The sequence below is a fragment of the Delphinapterus leucas genome, unplaced genomic scaffold (assembly GCF_059928025.1).
Source record: "Delphinapterus leucas isolate spDelLeu-1000000601 "Yukka" unplaced genomic scaffold, BTC_Dleu_Yukka2 spDelLeu_asBTCV2_sq25, whole genome shotgun sequence".
In the NCBI taxonomy this organism is placed as follows: domain Eukaryota; kingdom Metazoa; phylum Chordata; class Mammalia; order Artiodactyla; family Monodontidae; genus Delphinapterus; species Delphinapterus leucas.
In genome coordinates, this window is record NW_028322234.1 from 14,147,184 (window position 1) to 14,169,981 (window position 22,798).

The 22,798-nt window shown below is 55.1% G+C and overlaps 2 protein-coding genes across 5 annotated transcripts; one reads left to right on the forward strand and one right to left on the reverse strand.

The window, feature by feature from the left end:
* The first annotated feature begins 1,045 nt into the window (after positions 1-1,045).
* On the forward strand, positions 1,046-15,566 carry SH2D3A (SH2 domain containing 3A). 4 transcript variants are annotated; one of them, XM_089905560.1, is made up of 11 exons: positions 1,047-1,228; positions 2,206-2,453; positions 4,140-4,276; positions 5,900-6,249; positions 6,619-6,695; positions 8,204-8,676; positions 8,810-8,925; positions 9,082-9,256; positions 9,345-9,456; positions 10,010-10,195; positions 10,770-11,017. In XM_089905560.1, exons 3-11 carry the CDS (start codon positions 4,208-4,210, stop codon positions 10,913-10,915), a joined length of 1,704 nt encoding a protein of 567 aa, XP_089761686.1. In that variant the 5' UTR covers positions 1,047-1,228; positions 2,206-2,453; positions 4,140-4,207; the 3' UTR covers positions 10,916-11,017. The 4 variants fall into 4 exon arrangements, with proteins under 4 accessions (XP_089761684.1, XP_089761685.1, XP_089761686.1 ...); XM_022557591.2 differs by lacking the exon at positions 10,770-11,017 and adding an exon at positions 11,027-15,566 and having other exon boundaries at positions 1,049-1,228; XM_089905558.1 differs by having other exon boundaries at positions 1,046-1,228; positions 10,010-10,863.
* Positions 12,135-21,281, reverse strand: TRIP10 (thyroid hormone receptor interactor 10). Its single transcript, XM_089905898.1, has 16 exons — positions 21,277-21,281; positions 20,655-20,753; positions 20,446-20,506; positions 19,358-19,473; positions 19,217-19,273; positions 18,204-18,351; positions 18,065-18,127; positions 17,757-17,861; positions 17,542-17,670; positions 16,783-16,929; positions 16,464-16,658; positions 14,877-14,986; positions 13,232-13,364; positions 12,874-13,016; positions 12,673-12,794; positions 12,135-12,562 (listed from the first exon to the last, which is right to left on the reverse strand). Exons 1-16 carry the CDS (start codon positions 21,279-21,281, stop codon positions 12,414-12,416), a joined length of 1,782 nt encoding a protein of 593 aa, XP_089762024.1. The 3' UTR covers positions 12,135-12,413.
* Positions 21,282-22,798: the final 1,517 nt, after the last annotated feature.

Consider the following 22,798-nt stretch of genomic DNA (forward strand, 5'->3'; position numbering starts at 1 on the left):
TCATCTGTAAAGTGACAGTAACCTTCACCGTTTAGAATTATGGTAGGGGTCAGAGATGGTGGGGCTGCAAAGATCAGAGGAAGACAGGATAGCGTTCCAGGGCTCCGGGCTTGAATCCCACCTTGACCAATCACAAGCCGTGTCAAACTTGGGCAAACTTGGGCTGAGCTGTCCCATGCCTCAGTTTCTGCATCTAGAAAATGGGGTGATGAAAACAGAACCCATCTTATTGAGAGGTCTACGTAAAAATGCAATGTGTTGAATCTGGGCAAGCAAAGAGAACAGTCCTGGCATACAGTAAGCGCTTAATGAATGTTAGCTGCAGCTACTGCTTTCAATTCTGTTGTTATTATTATGCGCCCTCAATAAACTTGGCCAGAGCGTCCTCTGTCTGGTTCCAGATCCCTCCCTCCCCCACCTTTCTCACCCTTGTCTCCGGGCGACAGGATGGAAGCCCCCCTCCCCTCCTTCCCTCCACGTAGGAAACCACCTGAAAGTTTACCCCCCAGTCCTGCCAGAGTCTAGATCAGCTCCAACGTTCTGTTACTAGGAGAGGCTGTCGTGTTTTCCCGCATCTCTCTCCACAAAACCCGACACCCAATGGGGTTCCTTCCCGGAAACCGAGGGGGGTGGTCTGGAGGAAGCTCACCCGGTCACGTCACAGCCGCCACCACTCCCTGCCAGGCGAGAGAGCCCGTAAGGACCGCCCCGCCCCTGCCCGGAACACTGAGGGGCTAGGAGACACCGCCTTGCCCCTTCCCAAGGGGCCAGGGATGCTTAGGACCAGCCGGAGGCCCTAAGCGGAATCTAGGGGCCTGGCTCTAAGGGGCGGAACTAAAAGAGGAGTGAGGCGATGAGTGGGCGTGGTCAGCCCGAGAAGGGCGGGGGCAAATTTAAGGGGGTGGGGTCCACTAGTAGGAACGGAGTTCCCAAGGGGGCGTGGTCTACGGGAAGAAGGTTTTTATCTGAAGGGGGCGTGGATAGCGAAAAGAAAGTTTCTAAGGGGGCGGGGCGAGAACAAGGGGGCGGGGTTACGGTTGGGGGAGGGGCGGGGCCTGGAGGGGCGGGGTTTAAATGGGAGGGACCAGGTGTTGGGGCTCGGTTCCCCTCGGGCGCGGTGGGTGAAGGCTGGACTTGGCTGGGACGGGGAGGGAGGGGTCGGGAGCCGCAGAGCCTCAGGCTTCCGCCAGGCCCCAGGTTCTTGGGAGCTCCGCGGGTCCCGGCCCAGGTGAGTGAGGGGCCCCAGGCAGATCCAGGACCGGGAGATTACTGGGGCAGGGAGTTCTCTTTTCCAGGTGGGGCCACCAGCTCTCAGGGAGGATCTGGGTGTCTGTCCACGTGCGTCCGCGAACGTAAAAGGGGTCGCCTGACTGGGACGCTGTGTATCACGCGTGTCCGTGTACCTGGGCGTCCTCCTCCAAGCGTGTTTTCTGTGCAACACGGAAAGCCTCCCTGCTTCCACTTTTGCCTGAACGGTGTTTTTAAACCACAGACCAGATCGTGCCCCTCCCTCACTTCAAACCCGTCCCGTAGCTCCCCTTCCACCCCACTGAGATGAAAATTTGAGGTCCACCAGTTCCTGCATCGTCTCTGCCTATCTTACTGCTCTCCACTTCACTCCTGGCTCACAGCACGCAGCCCCACCAGTCTCCCTGATGATGTAAGATGTAAAAAGCAAGCTCCAGGCCTTTGCACTTGCCCTATCCCCACCTGAACTGCTCTTTCTCCACATCTTTGCATCACTGTCTCCCCTCTACTGAGGTCTCAGCTCCTACGTCACCTGGTGGGAGAGAGCCTCCTGACTACCTGTTTAAGGTGGCCTGCCCCAGCCAGCCTCCTTGACATTTCCCTGTTTTATCACCTTCATTGTTCACCCTTAGATATTACCTTCTTCATTCATCCTGCGCTTATTTGTTTTGTGTCTTGCCCACCGGAGGGGCCTTGGTCTCATTCATCACTGTTTCTCCGGGGTCTAGAACAGAGCCTGGCACACAGTAAGCATTCAACCGGTCAATGTTTGCTCAAGTTTGAGGCTCCGCGTCCACCTGTGTCCCTGTGTCTCTGTGCAGGTGGCTGCCCTCCTGCACATGTGTATACGTGTGTGTGGCCAACAGAGCATGAATAATCCCCTTCCTCCTTTCCCCAAGCTTGCCTCTCACCCACCCCCTCTCCTGACTCTGCCCTGTTCCTCTCTCTTCTGCCCAGGTATCCAGAAATTATTCCAAAGGACGCAGGGCAGGTGGATGACTTAATTGGCCTGTGGCTGACCTGTGCCCACTCTGAGCTCCCCCTGAACTAATCAGAGCCTTGTCAGCGACGCACCACCACACCCACTAAGGGGCACTTAAGACAGAGGAAGCTGGAGTCCGGGGACTCTTAAGACCAAGGCTGGGCCTGGCCCAGGTGACAAACAGGAAGTGCTCAGGCATCCAGGAGACACACCTGGCTTTCAGGTATGTGGCACCGGGAGACAGCACTCTGTTCAGCTCCCCCGCCCCTTAAGCCACCTAGGGCCAGTCTGGGAACTTCCTGACCCTTTCAGGCCCTCAGCCCAGCTGACTCAGGTCATAAGAATCCGGGTGCTATTTCCCTGCAGACCCCGCCAGGCCCAGAAGATCTTGGGGGCAGGGGAAGCAAAAAGCAAACCGCTTGCTTCCCTCCCATCCAGGGCAGTTTTTTCCACCAGACACTTGAGACACACCGGGGCCTGAGGCCTGTGCCATGATTAACATGTCCTAAAGCATCTGAGACCTAAATTTGACTGCAGTAATAAGGAAATGGATCTGCTCCAAAATATGAAAATCTGCAAATGCTTATTTGCTGACAAGTCTACAAAAATATGACCCTTTAATGTCCTTAAAAATGGCATTACATGGGGCTTCCCTGGTGGCGCAGTGGTTGCGAGTCCGCCTGCCGATGCAGGGGACGCGGGTTCATGCCCCGGTCTGGGAAGATTCCACATGCCGCGGAGCGGCTGGGCCCGTGAGCCATGGCCGCTGAGCCTGCGCGTCCGGAGCCTGTGCTCCACAACGGGAGAGGCCACAGCAGTGAGAGGCCCATATACCACAGAAAAAAAAAAAAAAAGTGGCCTTACATTGGAAAGGCACCTATGGGTTAGATTTTTGTACAATCTAAGAATCCTTGAGTATGCATATAGGTGACTGAGATGCTATGGACTTTAGTAAATTAAATTCTCCCCAGCCTACAATTTCTTTCACCCCAAGAACCACCTGGCTTGCTCCCTCAAAATCCTTCCAGTGTTCACCAACAGAGACCTTCCCGGGCCACCCTATGGAAAAATCTTAACTCCACCCCTTGAATCTTCATACCCCATCCCTGGTTTCAGTTTCTTGTTTAGGTCTCTCGGATCTATCCTATACTTCCTCATCTAGTTACTTATTTTTCCAATCACAGTCTTCCCTACTAGAACATCCCTAAGGACAGGAATTCTGGTCTGTGTTGTTCAGTGCTAGGTCTCTAGTGCCGAGAAGGGGCATCTGGCACACAGTGGGTGCCCCATGAATGTTGGTTTGAGTGAATTTGTTAATTAAATTTCGCCAAAACGTAGCAGTATGTCATCTGCATAAAAAAACTGCATTACGTTTGAAAGCAATGCAGAGGTCTTTTCCCTTTGCAAGAATCCCAGTGAATGCATGACTCTTTCCGTGAAATCACAGCCTATTCTAAATTAAAGTTACTCATAGCCAGATTTTAATCTGATATATATATATATCAAATATAATTCAGATATAATTTATAATTAAGATATATAATCGGACTATGGGTAACATCTTTAACTTAATGTATAAATATATAAATAGTTATACAAAAATGTTTATATATTTTAAATATAAATATTTATATATAATTATATTTATATATTTTAAATATAAATATATAAATATTCTATATTAAAATATTATATAGTCTACATTAAAATATTTAAATAGATTATATATAATTTATGTAAAGATATACTATATATTAAAATACAATATATATTTTTATATATGCATATACAGAGAGAGTTGCATTTTAAGGTTCAATAAGATATGGGCTGCTGTCTTCAGAACCATGAGGAACATGGAAGGGCTGAGCCGGATGCTCAGGATTCAAGAGTAACTATTCCCATTTTACAGATGAGGAAGACTGGGGCCTGTTGGAAGTACAAAGCACAGCCCCTGCACCCTCTGCCCCTGAGAGCTCCATGCAGGTGCCACAGGATGGAGAGGACTTTGCTGGCCAACCCTGGTACCACGGCCCACTGTCCCGCCAGGTACCGCTGCCTCCTGCAGGACCTCAGGACCATCTGATGGGGAGTCTCACCCCTTTGACCTTTGACTTACTGGGTACTCCTGGATCCCAGATGAGGGGCTTAGGGTCAAGATCTATCGGAAAAAGTGGCTCAAGGGCTGGGGACTGTCTTGAAGCTTTATTGGTGTGGCATGTCACTTCTTATATTTAAATTTTCACTTCCTTTGGGATGGTGTTGAGGATGGTGTTGGGGATTGAAGAAGGTCCTAATGACCCCTCAAACCACCCCTTGGCTCTGCTTTCTCTCTCTGGATCCCAGGCCACCCGTGGCCACCAGGGGCCCATCTCCCTCTCAATCCAAAGTTCCTCACCCTCATCTCCAACTTAGGGGTCACCTTCAGGAGTTCCAGGACCTGGGGTATCCAATCAAATCATGAGAGGCAGTGTAGCTTAGTGGTTAAAACACCACACTTTAGCACCAGACAGCCTGGGTTCAAGTCCCATCCCTACAACTCACATTGGGTGTGAACTAGGGCAAGGTATTCGATATCTCTGGGCCTCAGTTTCCCCATCTGTAAAATGGGCATAATAGTACCTACCTCTTAACCTTGGTAAAGGATGAAGTGAGTTCATACATTTTACAACTAAAACAGTGCCTGGCAAATAACAAGGGCTATACATGTGCCCATTGTGCATACTGTCCAGTCCCCAGCCCCCATCACCAGCTCCACTTTTCCCCTCTGCAATGTTGTGGCCCTCAGCCCCTGTTTTCACACCAGCCACGATGGCTGGCATAAGACTGCTTGACCATTATTTTAAAGGTTGATTTAAAGGCCGCAGTCTGTTGGGAAGGACCCAGTGAATGGCTTTTCTGGAAGCCACATTTGCATAGCAAGCTCAGTGCATGTCCTTGGGTTGGAAGTTGCATAAGTCAGTGCTGGCTAGTGGCTGTAAAAAACATTCCCAAGATGTCACCAGCCAGACTTGATCAACATTTAAGGGTGTGACTTCCCTGGTGGTCCAGGGAAGACTCTGCACTCCCAGTGGGCAAGACTCCACACTCCCAATGTAGGGGACCCAGGTCTGATCCCCTGGTCGAGGAACTAGATCCCACATGCATGCTGCAACTAAGGGTCCACATGCTGCAACTAAGAGTCACATACCACAGCTAAAGATCCCGCATGCCGCAACTAAGACACGGTGCAGCCTAAATAAATAAATATTAGAAAAAAAAATGTAAGGGCTAGTTCATGTCACAACTTGAGGGGATGCAGAGCTCCAAAATGAGTCAGACCCAAGACCTTTCCATCCTGTGTCTTCGCCATCCCCTAGGGCTTTGGGGACATCAACTGACAGGACAGAACCTGTAGGATTGTACAGGAGAATTTTATTGGTCAGGTCGGGACATTCCCCACAGCCCTCCTGCCCTCATACCATTGGCCAGATCTTGTCACATGACAGCTAACTGCAAGGGAGCCTGGGAAATGTAGTCCAGAGGTATGCCTATGAAAAAAGAAGGAATGGTCTGACACAATGGTATCCAGTCTCTGGGTTTTTTTGAGTGGGTGGAGGGGGGTGGGGAGTCATCATTAACTACTGATACAGGCTTATGCCTAAACCCCTTGCCCCTGTCCTCCATCCCCAGAAGGCTGAGGCCCTCCTCCAGCAAGATGGTGACTTCTTAGTTCGTGCATCTAAGTCCCGTGGGGGCCACCCTGTGATCTCCTGCCGTTGGCGGAGCTCAGTCCTACACTTCGAGGTGTTCCGTGTGGCCCTGCGCCCCCGGCCAGGCCGGCCCACAGCCCTCTTTCAGCTGGAGGATGAGCGTTTCCCAAGCCTGCCTGCCCTGGTTCGCAGCTATGTGACCGGCCAGCGTACACTGTCCCAGGCCACGGGAGCTGTGGCATCCAGGCCAGTGACGCGGCAAGGACCTATTCGACGCAGCTTTAGTGAAGACACCCTTCCAGACGGCCCGGCTTGGACAGAGCCACTCAGGTACCACAGGCTCCCAACCTCCCTGACGACGCCCAACACCCCCCAGGGTTCTCCACCTCGGCACTGTCCACTAGTGACATTTGCGGCCAGATTATTCTTGGCCGTGGGGGACCGTTCTGTGCATCGTAGGATGTTCAGCAGCATCCCTGGCCTCTATCTACTAGATGCCAGTAGAATCCTCTGTACGTCATCCCCCTAGTTGTGACGACCAAAAATGTCTCCTGACATTGCCAAGTGTCCCCTGGGGGTATCAGGCACCCTGGTTGGGATCCACTGGTTCCGAATGATGGGATGTAAGGTTTTATGGGTGTTGATGGGGGCTGCTCTACGCAGAGTAGGACAACACATCTCCCCCATCTCTGTCCCCAGGGGTAGGAAGCGGAGTGACAGTCAGCCCGCAGGCTTGGAGCATATGGGGCAGCCAACAGAAGACCACCCTGGTTCAGGTAAGGGTCTTCCAGGACAATACATAGCTCAGAGACTGCTCTGCCACTCACTACCCAAGTGAACTTTGGCAGGTGACTTAACCTCCTGGAAAAAAGAGATGGTGATGCTCTCAATGTTGTCATGGTAATGAAAAAACACAGGACTAAGGAACTTTGTAGGTGCTTAAAAATGTGGGTTTATGATGATTCCAAGAAGCCCTCTGTTCTCTAACCATGGCTGACCTCTCTAATAATTCCTCTCACATCCCGTACTCACTCTGGCCACATAGTCTTCCTTTCAGTTGCTGGAACCTTCCAAATTTGTTCCTGCCTCAGGGCCTTTGCATTTGCTGTTCTCACCATTGGAGAGCCCATTCCCTAATCTTTACCTGGCTGACTCCTTCTCATCTAATGTGAGTTCTTCAAAGCAGCTGACCCTGACCATCCTACATAAAGGAGGAGTCCCCCTTATACCCTGACTGCCCTGTCCACACCACCCCCCAATTCAACATGCGCCCTCATTGTGTGCCAGACACTCTGCTAAGTGCTGAGATATGTCAATGAACAAGAAAGACAAAGATCCCTGCTCAAGTGGAGCCAACATCCTATTAGAGGAAGAAGGGCCAGGAACAACAAAAATGAGTCAATTACATATGCTTTGGGTTAAAAATTAAAAGCAGGACACAGTAAGGAGTATGCGAATGGTAATGAGTATTACAATTTTAAGTACTAGTTAGGAAAGGTCCCATGGAGAAAGATTTGAAGGAGATGAAGGAGGGAACGATGTGGATAATTGGATGAGAATGACCCAGGCAGAGGGAATAGCCATTGCAAAGGTCCTGGGGCCAGAACAAGAGTTTGAACTGTTCACTGAACCAAAAGGAGGTGAGTGTAGCAGAAACACTGGGAGTGAGGGGGAAGTCACGAGAGATTGGGCTCAAACTGTGAGGGCTTCTTGGACTAATATGAGGACTTTGGCCCTTATTCAGAGCGAGCTGGGAACCGTGGGGAGGTTTTGAGCCCCTATAACAGGGTCAACTTAAATGCTTAGTAAATACAGAGTCTCCCAAAAGTCTGGGTGCAGTTTGAAGTTCCAATAACCTCAGAAGTAAATATGCCACAAACTTAACAAAAGACATCATTTGAAATTTTGATAAATTCAGTTTCTTTGATGCTTATGTAGCTTTGTGAATTTTGAATGACATTTTTCATTTTAATTTCATACAGTCAGGGCTTACCATCTTCAATCAGAGGGGCAAAAACAAAGAATTCAAACTTGAAATGTAGTATTCAAAAATTGCAAAACTACATACGTGTCAGAGAAAGTTCGTTTTCAAACCATTGGTAAGTGTGTAGCATTGATGTTGGTGAAGTTGTTCAATTTCAAAGCCGCACCAAGATAGGCTGGGATACCTGGTTATTGGCTGAATGAGTGGATGAACCAGGAGGTTAGTAGCCCATGAAGCCACTGACCCCTCCCAGCTATCTTCTCTGTGTACCTCTTTCACCCCCTCTTGTATGACACCCAGGAGCTTCCACTATGCCTGCATCTGCCCTGCCTCGGACAGGTAGTGACTCCGTGTTGCTAAAGGTGCCCGTTCCCCTGGGGTCCATTGCTGACAGCCTCAGGGCCTCTGATGGGCAGCTTCATGCCAAGGCACCAACCAAGCCACCTCGAACATCCTCACTGATGCTGCCTGATGCCTCTGGACGCCCCCCAACGTACTGTGAGCTGGTGCCCCGAGTGCCCAGGGTCCAGGGAACACCTGCTGGCCACAGCTGCCCAGAGCCAGAGGCGCCATGGTGGGAGGCTGAGGAGGAGGACAGATGTTTTGCAAGACCGCAGGCAGAGGTCTCTTTCTGCCCACCTGACAACCCCTTCGGCCTGCTGGGCTCCCAGAATCGGCCTCTGGAAACCGAAGTCCTGCATACTCTCCATGGCCTGTTCCTGGAGCACCATCCTGGGAGCACCGCTCTCCACCTGCTATTGGTGGATTGCCAGGTGGGTCACCTACAGAGGTTTTTCCTCCCCAGGCAGGGGCTGAAGCCAGGACAAGGGCCAACCCCACCTCACATCTGTATACTCACACTGCTCCCTTGACTTCTCTACTCTTACCCTGGCCCCCCATCGCCAGGCGACTGGCCTCCTGGGAGTGACCAAGGCTCAGTGGGGCGCCATGGGGGTCGCCTCTGGTCTGGAGCTGCTCACACTTCCCCATGGGCATCGCTTGAGGTTGGAACTGCTGGAGAGGTGAGCCAGCCACCTGGAATCCCTAGGGTCTCCAAATCTCCCCATTCACGGTCCCCTAGGGAGGTGGGGCATGGGCAATGCCACCGACTGTCCCTCCTCACCCCCGCATTGCAAACCTCCCCACTGCCCCCAGACCCTTGCCTTCCGCCTCCACAGGCTCGAGACGCTGGCACTGGCGGGGGCGCTGGCAGTGCTGGGCTGCGCAGGGCCGCTGGAGGAGCGCGCGGCCGCCCTGAGGGGCCTGGTGGAGCTGGCCCTGGCGCTGCGGCCAGGGGCAGCGGGAGACCTGCCCGGACTGGCCGCGGTCATGGGCGCCTTGCTCATGCCCCAGGTGCGTGGGAAGCGGGGATGCGGAGGAGGCCAGAGAGCAAGTGATGGGAAAAAGTGGAGAGGAGGCGGGCTCAGCTCTCTTCCTCCAGGTGTCGCGGTTGGAACGCACGTGGCGCCAGCTGCGAAGGAGCCACACCGAGGCTGCGCTGGCCTTCGAGCAGGAGCTGAAGCCACTGATGCGGGCGCTGGATGAGGGCGCCGGTGAGTGGCATCTTTCGATGAGTGGTAACTAAGCGGAATCCCAATCCGGTCCTAAGCCCCGCCCGGGTCTTAGGTCCCCGCCCCTGCTTCTCTCCTAAGCCACGCCCCCTGCCCTAGGCCCGGCCCCTGATTCACATCCAGCTCTATGCTAGGCTCTGGCCTCTGGGTCTCGTGCCAAACCCCGCCCCTTCCTTCTGTCCTAGGCTCCACCTTGGCCTTACATTCCGCCCGTTGTTTCGGTCCTAGGCTCCGCCCCTTAAGCAAGGCTCCGCCCCTTAAGCAAGGCTCCGCCCTCCTCGCCCTAACCCCCGCCTTCTGTGCGAGTCTCGGTCGGGAACTAATCCCTAGGCCCCGCCCTCACTCTGTCCCAGGCTCCGCCCCTGCCCTAGGCCGCTCCCCGGTCCTGCTCTGGGCCAGGCTCAAGCCTCTGTTTCTGACCCAGACCCCAACCATTGCTTTGTCCTAGGGTGCCTCGGCCCAAAGTATGTCGCACCCTCTTCACCCTAGGACCCGCCCTCTGCCCCTAGCCCAGCCCAGACCCTTCCCCCAACAGGACCCTGCGACCCGGGGGAGGTGGCGCTGCCGCACGTGGCGCCCGCGGTGCGCCTGCTGGAGGGCGAGGAACTCCCCGGGCCCCTGGACGAGAGCTGCGAGCGGCTGCTGCGCACCCTGCACCGGGCGCGTCTGCTGGCCCGGGACGCGCCCAGATTCCGCGAGGCGGCGGCTCGGCGCCTGCGAGGTGAGCGCCTCCTCTGCGCCGGGTTGCCAGAGGGTCCCGGAACACCCCTCATGCTCCAACTCGGTGCCCCCAAACCCACCGAGCCAGGAACTAGAGCCTCCCACCACGCCTCCCAGAGCCCCACCCAAACTGGGACGGCCCGGCCCCACGGGGTTCTCACCCTAACACACGCCGCAACCTGCAGTGTAGACGGAAACAGTGCCCTCTGCCCGCAAAGGGCGGCCCAGCCCCCCAGAGCCACGCCCACAGGGCCTCACTCCCACTCTTCCACCAGGGAAGGCCCTGCCCCTAGAGGATCTCGATCCGCCACCAAGAATGCCCAGCTCCCTCCAAAATGACTCAGACCTTCAACCTGGTAGAATAGAACGGCGCCCCCGCTGAGCTCAGAGCCACACCCCTCTCCTGCCCTGGGGCAGCCCAGCCTCCAGGATCCCCCACCTGGGTCGTCCCTGCCTTCACTGGTGACCTTAGGCCCCCTGTCCCTCCAACATGGGCCGACCTCCCCCCCCCCAAGTTTGTCGCGAAGGACGGCCCGGACCCCAAATCCCACCCTCGGGCGTGGCTCCATCTCCAGGCACAACCCCTAAAGTGGGTCCCCCAGGATCTCGCCCCAGGAACAGACTGCCCCGGTGCACCCACCGAGCCCCTCAGCCACCCCACCCCCACTGCTGCAGACTCAGGAGCTCCCTCCCGGCTAACCCTACCCAGTTGTCCAGGTAATCTCAGGCTGAGTCCCTCCGGGGTCAAAGTCCCGAGGGAACAAGGCGGGTGTGGGAGGGGCAAGGCAGTTGCCTGGGCCCTGCCCCCAGCCCCACCTGGCCCCGCCCCCAGGATTCCGGCCCCACCCGGAGCTGAGAGAGGCCCTGACCACTGGTTTCTTGAGGAGGCTGCTCTGGGGGAGCCAAGGAGCTGGGGCGCCGTGGGCCACACGTCTTGAGAAGTTCCAGCGCGTCCTCACCGTCCTGTCGCAGCGCCTGGAGCCTGACCATTGAGAGCACAGACCGCCCCCCCCATCTTCACGCTGGGATACCAAGGCTTCCATGGAGACCAAGGAAGCCGCCCAAGCTTCCTCACACAGCCAAATGCAGTGGGGACCTGCACCCTGCCTCACAGGAGGGGACCTGGTTTGCAAGAACCCACACTGTGCCCTAAAAAGGCACACTGATCCTGGCGGAGGGCAGCCTCCTCCCCACACTAGAAGACCCAGATGTCTGGAGGCTCTGGCCGCCCTCTCCCACATGCCCCCTCGCATATCCCACAAAGGGTGAACGTGTGGCTTTTAATGTTAAAGAGAACTTGCAGATCTGTAAGAGGCCTGAGTTCAAATATGTTTTAAAAGCTGTGTGACTGGGCCTCCCTGGTGGCGCAGTGGTTGAGAGTCCGCCTGCCGATGCAGGGGACACGGGTTCGTGCCCTGGTCCGGGAAGATCCCACATGCCGCGGAGCGGCAGGGCCCGTGAGCCATGGCCATTGAGCCTGCGCATCCGGAGCCTGTGCTCCGCAACGGGAGAGGCCACAACAGTGACAGGCCCGCGTACCGCAAAAAAAAAAAAAAAAAAAAGCTGTGTGACTTCTACTAGATCACTTGACTTCTCTGTGCTGGCCTTCAACGTAAAAGTGGGGCTGTGTACTTTCTAGGGGTTATGGTGGGGATGAAAGCTCAACGTTTGAATGAGTTCATAGGTGAAGAGTGCCTGGCACACAGTAGGTGCTCAACAGGTGCTACCTTTCCTTGGTGAGCTGCAGTGAACACCAAAGGGGTGATGTCTGGCACCCTCCTCCCTACTAGAGTCAGAGACAAGCACCCAACTCCTAAGAAGGGGCAGGGTTTGTCTATGGTGTCCCCAAGTTCGCTTCCCCTTCCTCGTTCCCTGTGTGGCCCTTAAGGAGGGTGGTATTTGAATATCCAACCCCGGTATCCAAATCTCCTAATAAGGCACAGACTACAGGAACTTTCCATCATTTTTTTATATAAAACAAAACGGCCCCAGCCGAGCGGCAGGAAGAAAAGATTCGAAACATGAGTATGTACATCGATGGTAGAAGGCACAGCGGGTCCATGTGGGGTGAGGAGTGGGGGGGTGGGGCTGGGGGCAGCAGGTTACACAGGTCTCAGCTGAAGCCACGGGGGAAGAAATAAAGTGCGTAGGTCCTGGGGCACCCCCCGTGGCCCAGAAGCAGCAGCCAACAGCCCCCCTCTTCCTGCCTCTGGCAGGGTTCACTTGAGTGTGACACGGAGGTAGGAGGTGGGCACGTAGCCCTCACCTCCCTGTTTCCGCCTGACTCGGGTCCAGCCGTCGCCTTTATCTTCTTCCATGAGACTGAGGTCCTCGCCCTCGGCCATGGAGATGGTGCCCTCGCTGGACCCTGTCGTGGGGGCGGCGGTGGGCTCAGGTCTGCTGGAGGCGGATCTCAACAGAACCCAGCCCCAAACACCGCCCCCAAAGCCACTGATGCGCCACCCAGGCTGTCCTTACCTTCAAAATGGTAGATGGCCACACAGTGACCTATGGGGGATGCAGGCTCCTCCTCAAAATCCTCATCGAACTCCGTGTAGATGGGAGCATCCTGACCCTCCTCGGAGGGGGGCTCTTCAGAGCTGGTTGGAGAAGGCAAAGCAGGTGAAGACAGGTTCCCCCGGGGTCCGGGGACAGACCCACACCGGCCTCCCTGCTCACCTCTCCTTATCCTGTGATCCGTTGTTGCTGTTGCTGCTGCTGTCTGGTGGGGCGCTGGCTGGGGGGTCTGGAGGCCGAGTGTGCCGGCCCAGGGTGTCCCCCCGGTTGCTTAGGACCCGGCTCTCGGCTTCTGCCAGCCAAGCCTGAGAGGAGGGGACCGCACAGTCAGCTCCATGGCCAGGCTCTGGGGTCAGCCCACTCTGGCCTGGAGGTTTCCTGAGATCACCCATGCACACCCAAGGCAGTGATGAGAAACAGCTGAAGCAGCCCCCCCAATACCTCCCTGTCCCCCTCCCTCCCCCAAGAAGTGACTCAGCCAGGCCTGCGGGCCCCGCCCCTCCCCAGGGTCTTCCCTGACCTCATACTTCTGTACTTCCAATTTTAGACGCTCGATGTTGTTCAGGGTTTCTGTGATCCGGGGTTCCAAGCTGGCCGGGTCCCCCATCTGGGGTGTCTTCTCATATACATCCTTCATTTTCTTCAAGGCCTCCCTAGGGTGAGACAGACGGAGGAGAAAGAATCCCATGTGATTTAACAAACAAAAAATGTGGGCTTTGCTTCAGGGAGCTCAGCCAGTGCTTCATAGCTTGGGTTCAAATCCCAGGGTGGGCATTTCTTAGTTATGTGAGTTTGGGTTAAGTTACTGAAACTGTGTCTCAGTATGCTCGTCTGAAAAAGAGAATAATGGGATCTGTATAGCTATGTCTATACATCTCCTGGGAGTTGTCACAAAGATGAGAGCAGTGCCTTTATGTATTCAGATATATATTGAGTGCATACTACATACCAGGAACCTGTCCCAGGCATTAGAAATATAGCACTAAACAGGACAGTCAGGGTCCTACCTCTACTCACAATCTCTCAGGAAAACGGGAATTCTAATGATGCACGTAAGGGGTTTAGAATGGTGCCTGGAATACAGTAACACTCTCTAAACGCTAAGTATTACTATCATTAGTCCCCTGTCCCTACTTCCTCCATGTAATGGTTACAAGCATGGTCCTCTGGACTATGTCAAACCTGGGTTCAACTTCTTTCCAGTCCTAGTACCTGATGCACATTACAGATGAGGAAACTGGAAACAACTAGAATTCAAGGCCAGTCCGCCTGGACTCCAGAGCATGCACCCATAATCCCCCCATGATAAAAACTCAGGAATGACAGAGTTCTCGAATGGAACTTTACACCAATAAAAGCCGTTTTTGTACAAGAAGTTCTGTGCAAACGGCAAAACATCATTTGGCTGTCTGTCCACAAGTGGCAAACGTCATTCTTATTATGTAAGAGGACTGGGAAGAGAATCTTGTTGCTTGGAAAGAGTGAGTAAAGATTTTCTTTTTTTAATCTGGCAGGTTTCTTTATCGCTAATACGTTAAGTGTTTTGAGTTATTAAATGAATAACCATATGCTTCTTTTTCTTTTAGCCAATTAATGAAGTAAGTGAGACTGATAGATGTTTTGATATTGAACCATCTTTGCATTACTGGGATAACACCCGAATGATCATGATTTTTTTTGTGGTCTTTTTTTTTTTTTAACTGCAGTAAAATATACATAATATAAAATTTCCCATTTGAGCTATTTTTAAGTGTATGGTTCAGTGGCATTAAATTCATTCATGTAGCTGAGCAATCACCACCACCGCATGATTTTTTTTTTTTTTTTAATACACCATTGGACTTGCTTGGCGAGGATTTTGCAATCTAAGATCATAAGTTAATTAAATAAGTCCATAATTTTATCTTCTTGAATTCTTGCTAACCCAATTTTGGAATTGAGATTCCACCAGCCTCCTAAATGAGCTGGCAGCTTTCACTCTTCTTCTGTTTGTTGGAATGACTTATGTAAGATGGGAAGTCAGCGTTTCTTTTAAGTGTGGTAGGAATCACCTAGAAACCCATCAGGGCCTGGAGTTTGTTGGGGAGGAGATCTTCGAGTATCATTTCAATGTAATTCATTTATTATTTCACCTTGTTCCTTACCTGCCCACCCCCTCACCTTACCTCTGGTCGATCTCCTTCTGTAGTTCACGGTTCCGTTCTTCCAGCTGCTGCTGCAGCCGCTTTCTCTGCTGCTCCGGGGGCAAGTGGCTGAAATCCTCAGTCACCACTGTCTGCAAGGCGGAAGAAGGCTGAGCTCGGGAACACAGAGTCTGAGCTTCCAGGGTCTAAGACATGACTAAGACACACCAAGTCCACCTTCCTCCCCACCCAAGGTTCTTGGGGGGCAAGGCCATGCACAGAGCAAAGCAGGTCCAGGTGGGGCCATGGAAGGAGGGGGCCCAGCCGGCGGCAGGAAGCGAGCCCAGGGTCCCGCCACCCGGCCGCTGGGCAGGCTGGGGCCGCCCACTCCTCCTCCCCCGGAGGCCTCACTTACCCCACGGCTGCCTCGAAGGCTGCGGAAGGATGCTAGCCGCGGTTTGACTGACTTACTGATCTCACTCAGTATGGCCAAGGGGTCGAGGCCGGAGCGGGGGGACGGGGGTCCATTAGGTAATGCCGAGGGCAGGGGGCCCCCCAGGGGGGAGAGGGGTGGAGGGCGCGGCTACCAGCAGGGGCCAGGGAGGACATGGGTCAGGAGGGGCAGGAGGACGTAGAGAACAAGGACGGATGAACGGAAGGACAATGGATGCAATAAAGAAAAAGGGGAAAGAAACCAAATGGAGAAAAGAAAAGAAAAAAAAAGTAAGAAAACCACAACTCAAGATGTACAATCACACACACAGAAAATGCATGCAGAGGGCGACACAAAAATCTGGGAGGTGGCAGGAGGGCATTAATTAGATTGTGAGCCAGAAGGCCAGACCCCTCCCCCACCCTCCACCTCCCTTGCATCCTATGTCCAGTTTCTAGAATGGAGACTGGGGGTACAGGGAGGCCCATGTTTCTTGTCCCCCTCCCCAGCTTTCTGGGCTCACAGTCTAGAAGGTGGAGGGAGAAGCATGCAGGAATCAAGGTCTCAGACAAATATGGGGCCATAGACGTCAAGGGCAAACTGAGAGAAGGGTCAAAGGCATGAAATACCAAAAGGGTTACAGCTGGGGTTTAAGCTGGGGGACGGTACGTATAAACTGAAGAAGGGTATCAAAGTATACACCAAGAGGGATCCAAAGTACAAAACAGGAGTCAAAAGGTATAAACTAGGGACGAGGGGATTGTCAAAGGTGTAAGAAGCCAAGGGTGTCCAGGTATGTGCCTGACACTGAAAGCTAAAAATCCCGAGAAAAACCAGCCTGAGGGTGGGGCGCCCAGAGATGCACCGGAGGATTGGAGAGACCCAGGGGGGAGTCCCTAAGGCTGGTATCCCAATCCCTCACCCAGCCCTGAATACCCAAAGCAGTTCTTCTCCCAGCATCCCGAGAAGCAGCAGACAGACGCCACAGGCCCCCCTCCTTGCCCCCCACTCCCCAGCCTCAGGGGACTCCCAGGCCAATTGCCCGGCCGCCTTCCTTCCCTCCAGCCCGGGCCAGCAGCCAAGAGAAAAATTCCTGCCCAGGACTCGGCGTTCTGGCGGCTGGGGCTGACTCAGTGGGGGCCCCTGCTGTCTCCACTCACACCCATCCCCTCCACCCCAAGGGCCCCGGCCCCCACCTTGTTCTTCTTGCTGAAGGGCCAGCGCTTAGCTCGGCTGCGACCGGGGCCTCGGAGCTCAGGCCGTCCATCTGAGGGGGTGCCCAGGCTGCTGTCCGAGGGCACGCGGTTCATGGGCTGGCTGAAGTCTTCAAATTCCACGTCGCCCGGCCGGGCAAAGCCTGACTTGTGCAGCTCGATTAGGACCTGGGAGTCCTGGGGGAGGGGATGGTGAGGGGCAGTCAGGGGAAAGACTGGGTGCCTAGCCTTTGGGCTTCTCCTCCTGCCCTCTCCCACCCCCCACCCCCGCCCCTGTGGTCCACTGGGACCAGGCACCCACGTTCTTGGCATCCACAGCATCCGCGGCCACCTTCATGCCCTCCAGACACTTGGCGATGATGGGTACCACCTGCAGCTCAGCCTCTGACAGGAGCCTGTACCCAGCCCCCAGGTGGGTGGCCCGCCGCTCGTCCATGTCCTGCAGCTTCTGCAGGGACAGGGGTGTGGGGTCTCAGGGGTGCTGATGGAAGGGCTGGTGGCAGAGTGATTCACTACACGAGCATGATGGAGATCCACACTGGCCCCAGCCCCAAGCCCAGTCTGGCAGGGAAACACAGAATCGAACACAGAGACTTCCAGCTCAGTGTGGTCAGGGAAGAAACAGGAGGCCAGGGAGATTTCAGAGGAGAATTTGAGGACCTCCCCTCCCCTTGCCTAGGGAGTCAGGAAAGGCTTCTCAAAGGAGGTGAAGCCAGGGATTTCAAGAAAAAGCAGACCCAGCACCAATACTGCCAGTCCCAGGGCTGGGACAGAGAGTAGAGTACAAGGCTGAAACAGAAGAGGGGAAATTCGAGATCTTTCAGAGGTGTTGTTAGAGTTGGGGCTTGGAAGAATAAGTAGGAGTTGCAAAAGGAAAGAAAGACAAATCTGGCAGAAAGAACAGCTTGAGTAAAAGCGGAGCACACTTTGACTATTTGTTTCTAATTCCTTCTCAATTTAGAGATTAGGGCATTACAGCCAGGGTTTTGACAAATGTGTAGGAGTTGGTTAACTCTGGGGTTTCAGGGGCAAGGTGGGGCTGGGGGTGTGGAGCACTTACATTAAATATCTGGGGCATCTGGGAAAAATAGAAGTGAGCCTGGTCTCGGTTGAAGCGCTGTAGTTGGGCTGCATATTCATTTTTGCTTTCTTCTGCCATGTGACTCCGAAGGTGGGCCTGTTGCTTGGCCTGAGGAATATCGAGGTGGGGGTCATGGCCCAGTTCCAGCCTTGCCCAACCCTGACCCCCAAGTGTGTCTCAGACCCCACAGGCACCTTCTCCACATCAGCCTTGGTGGCATTGATATCCTGGTCCAGCCGCTCGGCCGTCTGAGCTGCCTTCTCAGCCTCCCGGCAGTCCCGCTCAAACTTACGCTTACTCTGTGTTGGGGACAGAACCAGAATGAAGGAGCCACCAACCAAAGTTTCATGGACTGGTGGGAAGTCACCCAGCAAATGGGGGTCGGGGCTGGAAACCCACAGCAGAGGTGGCGTCCTGGCCAAAGAGGATACCTCTGTGGATTGGCAACCCTCACCCAGCTGCTCGGGGCCAGAGCCACGCTTCTCCACACCCACAAACTCACATTCTCTAGCTGCTTGAATCCACTTTCCAGCTGCTGCTGGGCCCGACGGCCTTCTTGGAAGTGCTATGGAAAGAGGGGGTGATAAGGCTCACCCTGGTTTCAGGGGCCCTTGGGAAATCCCAGAGAGGGGATCACCCACCATCTTTCTCTCCTGTTTCATCTCCTGTGAGTACTTGGCCAGCTCGAGACAGACGTGGACACTGAGGTTCTCGGCCACCAGCTCCCGCTGGCCCGCAAAATCATTCACCTCTTGGAGAATCTGCACAAATGACTGTTGCTGGCTGAACCTGGGATGCGGTGGAGGGGGACAGGGGCTGAGGGTCAGGGTCCCCAGGAGCCACATGCCCCAGGACCCACCTCTGTATGAGAAAATGTGAGCCCCAAGACATTCACCCCAGAAGCAATGATATATTCTGGTCTGCATCCCCAACCCTTGGGGGGGACAAAGAACTCACAATTCTCAGAATTTGGGGGGTTTTAGAAAGGGGATATGATGCTCACACCACCTTTTTGCATCACCCTAGGGGTGTCAGCGGCAGCATCCTGTAACCAAATACTATAAATGTTTTTGCAAGGAGAAATATTAATGTCCACGCTAAGTGGGATAAAAACCAAGACCGTAATGAACGTAATAAACATCAAGTCAGTTCAGGTCGGAGGTTGCCTCCAAACAAGTGACCAAAAGAACTTTTGATCTCTAGAGCTTTTTGGATTCTGGACCTGGGGACCTGGAATAAAGTGAAATGGTGTGGGCATTGTTTAAACACGTTATCTTAATCTTCACATGAGCCCCTACAAGGACATCACCATCATCCCCAATTCACAGGAGAGGAAAACAGAGGCATAAAACTTAAGTCACTTGCCCAGAGTCATTCATTTAGTAACTGTTGGAGCCTCTCCCATTTAACAGGCGAGGAAAATAGAGGCGGAGAGCTTGAGTCAACTGGCGGAAGCAGTTTGGCTGGAAAGTAGTGGATTTAGAATTCCAACACAGGTAATACGGTTTCTGCATCCAAGCTCATACCTCTAGGTGGAACTGGGGTGAGAAGTAAGGGGTCTGCTTGGGTGGCCCAGCTTGAGGGAGAAGAAGTGGGTCCCATACCCCCTGCCCTCCCAAATCTAGCCCTGCATCAATCCCCTCTTCATTCTTACTTGGATTCTGGGTCATCTTTGCCAGGTCTTTTGGGCATATATTTTTTCACCAGGCTCCTACGGAGAGAGGCAGGAAGGCTGAGCCCCCAGCCCTCCAACCGCTCCCCCTAACCCCAGGGCGAGGCCACCCTAGGGTCTCACCGCAGCTGCTTTGCATAAGCCTGCTCCACCTCCGTCCGCTCTTTCACGAACTTCACGTATCTGTCCAACAGGTCCAGACCCCACTGCGTGTGCCGCTCGAGCACCTCAAACTGATCCTAGCGGGGGATTGGGAGGACTGGGGTCGAGACCTTGGGACCCCACAGCCTCCGACCAAGCGGCAGGGGAACCTCCAGGCTTCAAGCTCCAAGAAGGCGTGGTTTCCCGGCCCCGCCCCGGAGCGGCGCGGGGGGAGGCAGGAAACCCGCAGGAAACCCGCGGGAACCCCCTCCCCTTCCCGGGAAGGGCCAGGGAACAGGGGCGGGGCCCCAGCTGGACTACAAGGTCCCCTCTCCCGACGTCCAAGAGAGGTGTGGAATGGGACAAGGCCACTCCCCCTGCCCCGGCTCCCCTAATCCCCCCCAGATTCCAGAAAATCCGGCCGGCCCGGCGTAAGTCAGGGCCAGAGGCGCAGGGTTGCCTGCAGCCTGGGGGGCCTCTGAATGGCCAGAGGGTGGGCACCAGGTTCCCCCGGTTGCCATGCTTCCCCGGGTGCCCCGAAGGGTGACTCAGTTTCCCTCACTGATTCCACTGCGCCTCCAAAAGAAATCCCAGCATTGGTGTGGGGGGCGATCTAGTTACCCTGGGACACCCAGGAACCGAGGAGTGCCACCGTCCCCAGAAAGAGGAGGGGTCAGAGGTCCCGGCTAGGAAAGGGGAAAATTTCTGGGACTTCCAGGGCACAGGTTCGAGGCGGTCAGGTGGCGGCCCCTCCCAGTGCCTAGGGCGGGCTGGGGGAGGGGGCTGAGGCCGAACCTCGCAGCCCCCTTCCCCCTACAGGGTCCCAAGCCCCTGGTTGTTGATTATAGGCAACGTGAGGGCGGTCTGTACTTCCAGGTCCCACGTGGGGTTGATAGTGGCCAGAGGGTCCCCTCCCCCGCCCCAGTCGGACAGGCGGAGGGCGGGCAGGGGCCCAGGGGCCGTAAGATAAGCCGCCGGCCCAGTCAGGGCGCTCAAAATAGGTGACCTCTCCCGGCCGCTCCGGCCTGGTCCCAGGACTTCTTTTGCCCTCCTCACTATGAACCCCGTACCTCAGTTTCCCTAGGCCGCTCCTGCAAGGTCGCCCTCCGCTCCCGGGCGTCCTGAAACGCCCTAGGAAACTCCGAATGAGGGCGGAAAGCGGGGATTCCAGTGGTCGGTGGAAGGGAAAGCGCAGAGACCCCTCTAGGGCACTGCAGGGCAAAGCGGGGGTCTGGACCCCAGGAAGGTAGGAACTTGGAGCCGGGAGGATCGGACTCACCCACAGTTCGGTGCCCCAATCCATGCTGCTCCCGCCGATGCCAACGCCGCCGCCGCACCCGGTCCCCACCGCCCGCCGCCGGGAGACTCAGCCAGGGCTCTGAGCCCGGCCCCGCCCCGTTAATGCCCCGCCCACTCCAGGCTCTGCCACGCCCCATAGGCTCTGCCACGCCCCCGCCCGCGCGGAGCTCCGGCGCAGCCCCCTAAAGGTGAGGCACACCCCAGGAGGCGGGGCCCCAAAGACGCCCCGCCCCCTCTTAAAGGAACGTTGCCGCCCGAAGCCACTGGACAGACTCCTTAAAGGACCCCCACCCATTTTCCAAATCCCTTAGGACCCCTCTTGTCCTCCCCACACCTAACCCGCCCTGGATTGTTTTTCCTTTCCTTTTTCCTTTCAACCATTCATTAAAGGGCCAAGACACAAACCCCAACCCAAGAGGTTCTTCCCCCACCCCATCGCAGGGAGAACCTGAGGTCACCTCGCTCTTGCGGGCCGGCCCGGCTCCAGACGTCTACGTTCGTCCCACTAATGGTCTGGTCCCTCCGGCCACAGGGCGGATGGGAGGACTTCGATCCTGTCCAGGACGCGCCTCCACCAAGGCCTGGTCCATTAGCGCCCCCACCGCATCCTGCCTCCTTCCCCAAATCTGCGCCTGGAAACTAAGGACGAGCTGTCCTTGGAGCGCCGGGCCCAGGCCTTTCCCCGGCTCCCGTCCAGTTCGAGCCTGCACCTGCCCATTTTCCAGTTGCATCCATTAAGGCACAACAGTTTTAATTGTCTGCACCGACCCTGGGATTCCGACTCCACCCCCGACGCCCCTAGAACCCTGGGGCTTGGAAGTCTGTCGTCCCTGTCATAAAAGTCTGTTCACACGTTGTTAATCCCTTTGAGGCACTGGGATGAAAGGGGAGAGATCCTAGCAGCAACCTCCTTCATCCTCTCCCTCTTTTGGTGCTTTCTCTTTGGCTACAGAGGTGACAGTCGCCCTGCTGGGGCTGGGGGCTCCGGGACCCCGGGGACAAGTTAGGCTCTGAGCTCGCAGGCTCCCAGTACACAAAACCGAGGAGCCCAGGAGGATCGCTCCGGGAGCCCACACTGGGACAGATGGCTCTGCGAGGACCTGGCCCCACCTGCTGGTGGCTTCTGAGTTAGAAAACTTCAAATTACAAAGTAGACGTGCTCCGGAGGTTAGAGGATCAGATCGAATCAGGAATTCAGCCTGGGGTCTGGAACTCGGTGGCTCAGCCTGGGAGTAGGGTCTCAGCCTCTAAATGAAGTTGGGATTCATCCCAGGTTGGCACCACAGTTGGGATGGAGTCTGACTGGGATAGGAGGCTTAGCAGAGGGGTCAGCCACCCAGTCGAAGGCCTGGGACTCAAACTAAGGTCCACAGGTCAGTCCTAATCTGAGGTCAGGGGTCAGTCCTAATCTGAGGTCAGTCCAGGTGGAAGCTCAGCCAGAGATTAAGGCTCAGTATAGGCTGAGGGTAGTAGGGGGTCGGGGAGTCTAAGTTTCGGCGGAGGTCAGGGTTCAGCTGCAGGTAGCTGGGGCCAGGATTCAGCCTGACTCAAGACCAGCCTGGGATCTGGGGATGGGCCTCCAGTTGCCTCACTCCAGGACAGAAGGGTCCACCTAAGGCTGGTGACTCAGCCTGGGATCATGGGTCATCGAAGGGTCAAGATTTAGCTTGGGGCCAGGTTTTGGCCTCTCGGTGGATCAGGAAGATTAGGAGAACAGGACAGGCTTTAGCAAATGCCTGTGTTTACCAAAAGCCTGAGCTTTGGCTGGGAGCCACATCCCCGGGGTAAGAAAGGGGACGTCCGTCCTTAGGGATACTGGGAAGTGTAGTTTATTGAACGCCCCCTTGAGCTGTTTGCCCCCCCCCCTGCGTTCTGGGTAATGTAGTTCTGAACGGGTCTGTCAGTTAAGAGTGGACGGAGGAATTCCCCTTTAGGGGCCGGATATCAGGTCCATCACAATTGGTTGGATGAACTGTTTATCAGAGTACATCCGGGGACAATCTTTCTAGTGATTGGTGAGCTTGGAGGCGGGGTTGAGCGATATCAGCACTTCCATTCGGGGCTCGGGCTGTCCATTTGGTGTCGTACAGGGTGCGGGCTCGAGAGGAGGCGATTACTGATTGG